Source organism: Caenorhabditis elegans, chromosome III (assembly GCF_000002985.6).
Source record: "Caenorhabditis elegans chromosome III".
Taxonomy (NCBI): domain Eukaryota; kingdom Metazoa; phylum Nematoda; class Chromadorea; order Rhabditida; family Rhabditidae; genus Caenorhabditis; species Caenorhabditis elegans.
The window spans coordinates 8,370,002-8,380,881 of NC_003281.10; the positions used below are offsets into that span (position 1 = coordinate 8,370,002).

General features: G+C 36.7%; 2 protein-coding genes and 1 non-coding gene across 4 annotated transcripts; 2 read left to right on the plus strand and 1 right to left on the minus strand.

Annotated features, from left to right (window-relative positions):
• Nucleotides 1–1,942: 1,942 nt before the first annotated feature.
• Nucleotides 1,943–2,079, minus strand: R05D3.13. The gene has a single exon (NR_052516.1). It is a non-coding gene; the product is annotated as an Unclassified non-coding RNA R05D3.13 (non-coding RNA).
• Nucleotides 2,080–2,268: 189 nt separating this feature from the next.
• Nucleotides 2,269–5,219, plus strand: lmbr-1 (LIMR family protein R05D3.2; the record flags this gene model as incomplete). Of its 2 annotated transcripts, none has more annotated exons than NM_066446.7 (7): nt 2,269–2,478; nt 2,527–2,651; nt 2,699–2,948; nt 2,995–3,782; nt 3,836–4,214; nt 4,266–4,639; nt 4,687–5,219. In NM_066446.7, 7 exons carry the CDS (start codon nt 2,269–2,271, stop codon nt 4,772–4,774), a joined length of 2,214 nt encoding a protein of 737 aa, NP_498847.1. In that variant the 3' UTR covers nt 4,775–5,219. The 2 variants fall into 2 exon arrangements, with proteins under 2 accessions (NP_498847.1, NP_001411903.1); NM_001424973.1 differs by having other exon boundaries at nt 2,989–3,782; nt 4,687–5,174.
• A 79-nt stretch (nt 5,220–5,298) lies between these two features.
• Nucleotides 5,299–10,862, plus strand: met-2 (Histone-lysine N-methyltransferase met-2; the record flags this gene model as incomplete). The annotated part of the gene is made up of 9 exons (NM_066447.8): nt 5,299–5,394; nt 5,464–5,751; nt 5,799–6,463; nt 6,532–7,028; nt 7,532–8,145; nt 8,446–9,314; nt 9,366–9,501; nt 9,550–10,076; nt 10,409–10,862. The coding sequence occupies 9 exons, from the start codon at nt 5,299–5,301 to the stop codon at nt 10,629–10,631; spliced, it is 3,915 nt and encodes a 1,304-aa protein (NP_498848.4). The 3' UTR covers nt 10,632–10,862.
• Nucleotides 10,863–10,880: the final 18 nt, after the last annotated feature.

The window sequence follows — 10,880 nt, forward strand, 5'->3', positions numbered from 1 at the left end:
AAAGAGACACGTGGGTGTCTCTGCTTTCTTTGCGTTCAATTCATTGACACTTTGGTAAACATTTATTGAATGGATATTTCGGAAAAAAAAAACTTCGCAAAAACTGACGTTTCGGGAAATAGCTTGGTTGATTTGGAATTTGTAAGTTTGATTGATTGGTCAATAAGCTTTTGTTCTTACTTTCCTGTCAAACCTTCTGATTCAAATTCTTATTTTCCTTTGATGTTTGCCGTCAGAAATCTAGAGATTATTTTCTGAATATTCATCGAAATCTTTGTGTAACATTGAATACAGTTTTTTTTTAATTTTTGTATTTAATAATAAATGCAAATCACTTTCAAATTCAAACTCGCGCCCCCACTCTCCTCTCGGTCTCTCCATTCGACGTGCTCTCTAGCTGCATAGGTCTCACCACGCAGCCTTTGTGAACTCCTCTCGGAGTACTTAAATTTTTTTTAGTTTATTAATTTTAACAGTTATTTCTTTCGTTTTCTTGGGGGTTCCAATGTTATAAAGCACAAAAACTATTATAATAGATTTATTAAATTTAGAAAATTGCTAAAGCGTGATTTTTAACAGAAACACTGTTTTCCTTGCGTGCAGAAGTGATATTGGCTTCCTATAGGCCTTTAAGACTTTAGGGTTTAAGACTGTCTATACAGGTGTAAAACATAAGTTTTAGTTATTGCTATGCGAATAATTTCGATTTTTCTAAAGTTGTGAAATGAACCATCTTATGGTTTCGAAAAAAAAACAATGTTGACATTGTTTTCTGTTCTCTTGAATTGACATCATTTTTAACGCAAAAATAATTAAATACCATAAATTAGAGCTCAACTGATCAATAATACAACCTTTCAGCACGTGAGAGTGCGTGTTTCCTCCTCCTCCAACCAGCCATCTCGATTCGAATCGACACGCTCTTTGTCTTTCTATGTCTCTTATTTCCTCATGCTCTCTCGGTTTTCTTCTTCGACGCGTTCAAATTGTAAGAGTGGTTGCACCACTGAGCGTCCGTGCATGGTTCTGATCCATTTTTATGTTTTTATTTTGTTTTTTTTTTTTCGAATTTTCACGTGAAAAAACCAGTTTCTGTTTCCTTTTCAGTGTCTCTTATCTAATCTTGATTACCCATTTCACATTTCGCCTCACTCTCTTTTCACGCAGCCTTTACACTTTGAACCCTTCTTTTTATGTCGTTGTTTTTCTTTGCAATCACTAAAATCACACAGGAGTTGGAAATTTTTACTTGCGAAATTTAAGTCAACGTCGACCTATTATCTTTATTGACACATATATTTTTCTCGCGTTTCGGATGCTTTTTGTGGCGAAAGAAACCGTAAATTAGTCAAAGGAAGACAAAAAGAATTCCTCCTTGTTTCAATTCACTATCTCGCTCTTTACCACCTGTATAGCTAATCAATTTCGAATTTTTCATATGAAAATGCATGTTTTTTTCAAAACTGTTTTTAGCAATTATTTTAGAATTTCCAAAACCTCCAATAATTTCGATTCAATGCTTTGATAAGTTAACCGCTTTTATAAATGCTCTTTACACGTTGAGTTCTTGAAGTTTTTTCTTTTCACTTGACGAATTTACGAGGTCATGTTGTAACATTGTCCCCGCCGAAATGAAATAGAAAACGCACTCAAAAAACACTCTGACCTCATAACCAATTTTCTATTGGCCGCTATCTATTTTCAAATTGTAAAAAAAAGATTTACCGAAATTCGACTCCACAACAAAGAGCTTCTCCACCGGGACGAAATACGACAATTTCCGGCAACCTGTTTTCAATATGTCACATGTGTTTGTGTCTTTCTAACTAACTTTCAAACACCGATATCTTTTTTCTAAGTTTCTAACCGAACCGATGAGAACAATCTGGGAGATTTTTGAGACTTCCCAGTTCTATTCGGTTATCCACTCGTAGGTTCCAACAATTGAACTTTGTCCTTTTCAATTATATCTGTTAAATTTCATCCCTATCAATGATAACATAGTGACCCTTTATAAGGTCTTCGTGCTTCTACTGTGAATGTTTTGATAAGGTGATACGATTTATCTCTTCCTTCGCATACCAAATTTTTTTAAAAACGAACTGTGCCTCTGTGACAAGGAACATGTGTGCATGAATATAATAAAACGCCTTCACTTTCTTCTTTTAATTTCTGGTATACCCAATTTCTCATTGTGCCTTCAATTTCTTATTTGGCAAGAATTATGAAAAATTTCTCTATTGCTTTTTACAGATTTAATAACACCAAATGGCCCAATACGCCCTGGAGGCGGGTGTCAGCTGGCTGGCCACATCTGTATCAGTGGTGGCCAGCGGAACTTGGCAGTTTGCCAAATGGACACACAAATATGTGATGCAGCAAGCCGAAGAACTGGAAGCAGATGAACCAGAGGAATCGTATTTCCAACAGATGGTTGATAAGGAAAAGGAGTTTCACAATTATGTTCGACAACAAATTGTAAGCTTAATTTTTATTTGCGAAAATGTTCAAATGTCTAACTTACAGATCTGCATGTGGCTATTCATGTTACTATATCTATTTGCATATTGGCTTATATCAAGATTAAAACGAAAAACGGAAAGAGAAGCACTGTATGCTGGAGAGGAAGACTATTTTGTCTACCGAGTATCGTGAGTTTATCATTTTTTGCCTATTAACCCAATAAAATAAATTTCAGTGTATGGATCAGCAGTACAGCAACAGCAACATCAATAGGATCCCTAACACTGTTGCCGTTCTCCGTTATTGGAGTAGAACTACTTCAGCTTTATGATGGAAACTACTACTTACAGTGGTTGTCATATTCGTTGATTGGAGCTCTTTGGAATTACGTTTTCGTTCTTTCCAACGTCTCGTTATTTGTTCTATTGCCATTTTCTTATTTTTTCATCGAATCTCAAGGGTTTTCGACGTCGAAAATTGGAAATGTAGGTTTCTTAGTTTTATTCGTGTTATATATTTTTCTAGTTTCAGGACATGACTCAACGCATCTACGAAGCCATGGCGATTTCTTTTCTGTTCGCATTCGTTCTTCTGTGCCTCGCGGAAGTTGTTTTAACCATCCTCGACTACCCTGTATCATTTCTTTCGATCACTTCTGTCAATCTTCCATTGATCTACTCATGTGTCAGTTTTATCGGAGCGGTTCTTCTCCTGATTTCGACTCCATATGGGTTCGCGAAAATGTTCTCTCTGGCCAGAGATTTTTTGGTTACGGAGGAAACCGCAGACATCGAGGAAGAGAATTCAGAACAATCAGAAGATGTAACAGAGCCGAAAAATTCAAGTTCTGATGAAACGATACATCAAGTTGATCGCAGCGATACTCCACATCTAGAAGACGTGGTCAATGATATAACTGAAAACGTTGATGCAGATGGAGAGTTTAGAAAGGATAGTGATAGCGGAATCGAATCTGGATCAACTGAAGAAATGCGGCTGAACACTGATGACGAAGAGATGGGAATAAATGATTCGGATGATAAGTCAGCGTTTGGTGATGATGGAGATTTAGGAAACTCAACACCCACCAAAAATAAAAAGAAGAGGAGGAAACATGATTATGCTGCGACAACACCTATAGTTCGAAAATGGGATAAAGATGTTCCAAAAAAGCCAAAGAATCCAAATTTCGACTATAGGAATCTGAAAGAGTATGTCAAAGAGGCTCGCCGGCAGAGGTCATCCCTTTCTGAATCTGACGATTATTGGTTTGGGTCACCTCCAAGGAGCTCATTTTCGGCAAATTATTATTCTTCAAGGTATTTAATTTTTGTATGTTTTAAACAGTTTTATTTAACAATGTTGATTTAAGATTTTCTCGCTGGAAACACAATTCCGAAACTGGCCTCAATCCATCCTCATCACTTCTTGTGGATCCTTTTGCTTCTGGAGATTTCCATGAAGCATCTTCGTCTGAGGCATCATCAACACCATTATCACCTGCTCGTCGCACCAAATCCGAGGAAGCCATCTGGAAGCCAGTTCTTCACACAGTAAAATCCTCGAAATTATACAAAAGAGCAATTGAGAAGCAGGGGCGACTTGTGAAACTTTTCATGAGTCTTCGATTCCCAGTAGCGGCCGCTGCTTTGTTAGTTTTGACGACATGCTCTCTAATCATGGTGGCTACAAATACCTTGAAATTGTTATTCGGGTATCGCAGTTTACCTGTCTATGCTCAATACATTGAGGTAAGCTTCGGAGATTTTAAATATAATTTCTAAAAGTACATAATTTTTCAGGTACACACTCGTCATTCATTCGGACTTTTTGGGGCTTGCATCGAAACTCTTCTCATTATTTACGTGATGATCACATCTTTCGTTGGGCTGTACTCCCTTCCGGTTCTTCGTTCTCTTCGACCTGTTCGAAAAGATACTCCAATGCCAACGATAATTATTAATTCTTCAATAGTTCTTGTTGTTGCATCCGCTCTCCCAGTAGCTGTTAACACAGTTGGAATGACAACTTTTGATCTTCTCGGCTCCCACTCATCGCTCCAATGGCTTGGATCATTTCGAGTCGTTGTTGCCTATAATACTCTATTCGTCGTGTTGTCTGTCGCATTTCTCTTCAATCAATTGACTGCTTCAATGAGAAGGCAAATCTGGAAGTGGTAAGCTGTGCAATTTAAAGTTTAAATTCTTATTAATTTTTTTGCAGGATATGTCAACTACGATGTGGAATCAGACGGGAGAGTGATGCGGATGAAACCATTGAGATCCTTAGAGGCGATAAGAAAAGCAATTGAATTTCTTTCCTTTTTCAACACTTCTTACCCATGTTCATCATTTTAATCTTTTCATTACAAAAACAAGGTCCTATTTTTTTTCTCGGGTACTACTCGCCTTTTCTAATAATTCAGAATCATCAATTTTTGCCAACCTCTAGCTTTACATGTCTGTTTTTCATCATTTTCTCTCAAGCATTCTCCTAATATATTATGTTCCCTAGTATTTCCCCTCAGTCAGCAATTTTCTCGTCGTCGAAACCGTTTAGCTTTACTTTCAATCAAAACGTGGAACATTTTTCAAACTATTTGAAGCCAAAAAAAACCAGGGCTTTTGTATATGTACCATATTTTCCCTCTGATTTTCTTTATCGCCTTCTCTTTTCATGTAGAATAACTGAAATACAAACCATTTTAATTTTTTCTTTTAATTATCAATACTGTCCGTATAGGTAAAAATTATTTCTTCAGGTTTGAAAAAATCCGAAATATGTATCTGCAACTCTTCAGGGCATTGCCTCAATTAATTTTTATCTAATATTCAGATGGACCAACAAGAACCATCGAATAACGTAGATACGAGCAGTATTCTTTCGGATGATGGGATGGAAACACAGGAACAAAGTTCATTCGTCACTGCTGTGAGTGAAATTATTTAAAATTTCGCTTCGGAGATTCATTGTCATATAATTCAATTTATCGATTTTCAGACAATTGACCTAACAGTGGACGACTACGATGAAACAGAAATACAGGAGATTCTGGATAATGGAAAAGCAGAAGAAGGAACAGATGAAGATTCTGATTTAGTTGAAGGGATTCTTAACGCTAATTCAGATGTCCAAGCGCTCCTTGATGCGCCATCTGAGCAAGTAGCTCAAGCTCTTAATTCGTTCTTCGGAAATGAGAGTGAACAAGAAGCTGTTGCAGCACAAAGACGGGTTGATGCGGAGAAGACTGCCAAAGATGAAGCTGAACTCAAGCAACAGGAAGAGGCGGTTAGATTGCAATAAAGGAAACAATAATAAAATTATTTTATTTTCAGGAAGATCTTATTATAGAAGATTCGATAGTCAAAACTGATGAAGAAAAACAAGCAGTTCGAAGACTGAAAATCAACGAATTTTTATCGTGGTTCACAAGGCTCCTTCCAGAACAATTTAAAAATTTCGAATTCACAAATCCGAACTATCTGACAGAATCTATCAGCGATTCACCGGTTGTAAATGTCGATAAATGCAAGGAAATTGTCAAATCGTTCAAGGAAAGTGAATCACTTGAGGGACTTTCACAGAAATACGAATTAATTGATGAAGACGTGCTAGTCGCTGCTATTTGTATTGGCGTTCTCGATACCAACAACGAAGAAGATGTCGACTTTAATGTTCTATGTGATGATCGTATCGACGATTGGAGTATAGAAAAATGTGTCACTTTTCTTGATTATCCAAATACTGGATTGAATTCGAAAAATGGACCGTTGAGATTCATGCAGTTTACTGTCACATCACCTGCATCAGCAATTCTCATGCTCACTCTGATTCGATTACGCGAAGAAGGGCATCCGTGTCGATTAGATTTTGATTCAAATCCGACTGATGATTTACTCTTGAATTTCGATCAAGTGGAATTTTCTAATAATATCATTGATACGGCAGTCAAATACTGGGATGATCAGAAGGAAAACGGTGCGCAGGATAAAATTGGCAGGCGAGTATTAATCAAACTCACAACTGTTTTGAAAGTATTTTCATAATTATCACTTAAATACCTTTTAGAGAGCTCAACGACTTCTTCCACGAAATCGAGTCAACATCAGCAGAATTCAAACAACATTTTGAGAACGCCGTTGGCAGCCGTAATGAAATAATTCAACTTGTCAACGAGAAAATTCCCGATTTTGATGGCACTGAGGCTGCTGTGAATGAGAGTTTTACATCCGATCAACGAACCGAAATTATCAACTCTCGTGCAATAATGGAGACATTAAAAGCCGAGATGAAGCTCGCCATCGCCGAAGCTCAGAAAGTTTACGACACCAAGACTGACTTCGAAAAATTCTTCGTTTTGACAGTTGGAGATTTCTGTCTGGCTCGCGCCAATCCTTCTGACGATGCAGAATTAACATACGCCATAGTTCAGGATCGTGTGGATGCAATGACCTATAAGGTTAAATTTATCGACACAAGTCAGATCAGAGAGTGTAACATCAGAGATTTAGCCATGACTACGCAGGGAATGTATGACCCGAGTTTGAATACATTTGGTGATGTTGGTGAGTTTTAAGTTAAAATTGATATTTAATATTACATCTGTTATGTAGAATAAGGGTTTCGGTTTTTCGATTTTATTAGAAAATCGAAAATTTTAGTTTTTGTGTTAAATTTAAAAAAATCAAAATTTGATTCACTATCAAGTCCGTTTTTCTCTTCTCAAAATTGACAAAATTTTGATAATCTAGAATTTTCGTCCCGTATATTTTTCAACGAAAAACCATTTAAAATTTTCCATGATTGGATTTTCGGTTGATCTAGAAAAAAATGGTGCTAAACACTAAATTTGAAAAAGTTTGAAACAAATTCAAATCCAAATATTTCATGAAAAACTTGTAAAATATATTATGTACACAAAAAAACGTTTCAAGTGTAGCAGTTGTTTTTTGTGGTCCCAAAAAAGCAGATGTTTGTCAGAATCCATTAAACAACAAAAAAATCCAAAAACTCAACCTGGCCTAGATATCAGTTTCATGATCGAAGTATCTAAAATCATTGTTTTCAGGTCTTCGAGTTGCCTGTCGCCAAGTTATTTCCTCGAGCCAATTTGGAAAAAAAACAATTTGGCTTACCGGTACAGCTGCCGGACGTCGCAGAGCTCATAGATCCGATTTTCTAATTTTCTTCGACAACGGAACCGATGCATACGTGTCAGCTCCGACAATGCCTGGTGAACCAGGTTATGAAGTTGCTTCTGAAAAGAAAAGTGTATTTTCTCTCAAAGAAATGATTGCGAAGATGAATGCTGCTCAGATTGCTATTATGGTTGGACAGCCAGTAGGAAAGGAAGGAAATCTGGATTATTTTTTGACATTTCATTGGATTCGACAATCTCACAGATCAGCGTATATTCGGGATTTTATGAAAGAATTTCCGGAATGGCCACTTCTCAAGATGCCAGTTGGAATGCGAATCTGTTTGTACAATTCTCTTGTTGATCGACGTAAGAAAATGGTGACAGTGATTGGAACTGATCGAGCTTTTGCTATTGTGAGACACGAAGCACCGAATCCATTGGCTCCTGGGAATAGATGTACAGACTTTCCGTGCAATGATAGAAATCATCAGCATATTGACGAGAAAATCTATAGAGGATCTCATAGATTGGAAGGCGCAGCGGTAAGATTTTATTTGAAAAATTGATACAAAACGAGGATTTTCTAAAATTATTTTATTTTTATTTGATTTGATTTCTTATAATTGATAATCAAGGTTTTTTGGATGTTTTGTTAGAGAAATCGAAAAGGGAAACTTCCAAAAAAAAGCTGTGAAATCAATTTTTGCTTTTAATAATATCCAAGTTTCATCTTCAAAGTTTTTTCTATAAAATGGACACAAACTTTTCAACGTTTTCAAAAAAAAGGTTCCGAAAATATGAAAAAAGGAGAAAGAAATCATGAAAATTTTGTATTATTTCAGCACAAGAAGCACATGATCTCGACAAATAACAATCTGTCGCAACGCAGAAAAGACCAGCTTCAATCACAGTTCGAGCCAACCGACATGATTCGTTCGATGCCAGAGAGGAATCACCAACAAGTCGTTAAAAAGAAAACGACGGGCACCAATCAGAATGTCGCTTCGACAAATGATGCAAAATCGAAGAGAGAAATTGAAATAAGAAAGAAAAATCAATTCTTATTTAACAAGATTATTGTTCCAATACCCGTCCTAACACCATTGGAAAATCTCAAGGCTCATGCTCAATGTGGTCCAGATTGTCTACAGAAAATGGATGCGGATCCGTATGAAGCAAGATTCCATCGAAATTCACCAATACATACTCCTCTTTTGTGTGGTTGGAGACGAATTATGTACACAATGAGTACTGGAAAGAAGCGGGGAGCAGTGAAGAAAAACATTATTTACTTTTCTCCATGCGGAGCCGCTCTTCACCAGATCAGCGACGTCTCTGAATATATTCATGTCACCAGAAGTTTATTGACGATTGATTGTTTTTCATTTGATGCACGAATCGATACTGCCACTTATATTACTGTTGACGATAAATATTTGAAGGTTGCTGATTTTTCGCTTGGAACCGAAGGAATCCCAATTCCACTAGTGAACAGCGTGGATAACGATGAGCCTCCATCATTGGAATATTCGAAACGACGATTCCAATACAATGATCAAGTGGATATATCGAGTGTTAGCCGAGATTTCTGTTCTGGATGCTCTTGTGATGGTGATTGCAGTGACGCATCGAAGTGTGAATGCCAACAATTGTCCATTGAAGCAATGAAACGACTCCCCCATAATTTACAATTCGACGGACACGACGAATTGTATGAGAGTTCAGAAAAACAAAATAAATTTTTAAAACTATTTTTTTTCAGAGTTCCTCACTATCAAAATCGTCTTCTCAGCAGTAAGGTTATCAGTGGACTCTATGAATGCAACGATCAGTGTTCATGCCATCGAAAGTCTTGTTACAACAGAGTTGTTCAGAACAATATCAAGTATCCTATGCATGTGAGTTTATTTAACGATGATACATACCAATTATTGTTTTTTCTTCAGATCTTCAAAACTGCTCAATCCGGATGGGGAGTCCGAGCTTTGACGGATATTCCTCAAAGTACGTTCATTTGCACGTATGTAGGTGCTATACTGACGGATGATTTGGCTGATGAACTAAGAAATGCGGATCAATACTTCGCTGATTTGGACTTGAAGGATACCGTGGAGCTGGAAAAGGGTCGCGAAGATCATGAAACTGATTTTGGTTACGGAGGAGACGAGTCAGATTATGATGACGAAGAAGGAAGTGATGGTGACTCCGGTGATGATGTAATGAACAAAATGGTGAAACGTCAAGACTCTTCGGAGAGTGGTGAAGAAACAAAACGGCTGACAAGACAGAAAAGAAAGCAATCTAAAAAATCCGGTAAAGGAGGAAGTGTGGAGAAAGATGACACCACTCCAAGAGATTCAATGGAAAAGGATAATATTGAAAGTAAAGACGAACCCGTTTTCAATTGGGATAAGTATTTTGAGCCGTTTCCATTGTATGTTATAGATGCAAAACAGAGAGGAAATCTTGGAAGGTAAGATCACAATTTTATTCATTAAAAAAATTTTTTAGAGATTTTGCTTTAAATGATAAAAAATGGACAAACCAACCGTTTGCCTCTTCTTTTGGTTTATCAACCTTTCTCTATGGAAAAAATTCTGAAAAATTAACAAACAGTATTTCACGTTGAAAAGTGAAGAAAAAAGCAAAAAAAGGAAACAAATTTCAAAACGGTTCTACTCCATCTTAAAAAAACTAAAATTCGTAAAAAGTCATTTGGTATGTTTTGGAGACTATAATACAATTGAGAAAATTTGAAAAACCGGCACTCCAAAGATACAATCATAAATTTTCGATAACTTTCAGATTCTTGAATCACTCTTGCGATCCGAATGTGCACGTTCAACACGTCATGTACGATACGCATGATCTTCGTCTTCCATGGGTCGCGTTTTTCACACGAAAATACGTGAAAGCCGGCGATGAGCTAACCTGGGACTATCAATATACTCAAGATCAGACGGCTACCACACAACTCACATGCCACTGCGGAGCTGAAAACTGCACCGGCCGTTTGCTGAAAAGTTAAAGAATTGTTGTTATTTCCTTCCCAGTTATGTTTTCCTTTTTTTTTAAGTATTTATTTATTTATTTAATTTTTATTTTGTTTATTGTTCAATCGTTTAAAATCTCCCTTTGAAAACAGCATCTCATATGTATGATCTAAACACGTATTTACCTCGTAAGGGTTTGCCAAATAGTTTCTTTGGTTTTCATTTTGATTTTCTCTGCGAATAAAATGTTTTAAAAAAGACATTATATTTTTTAATAGTCAGTA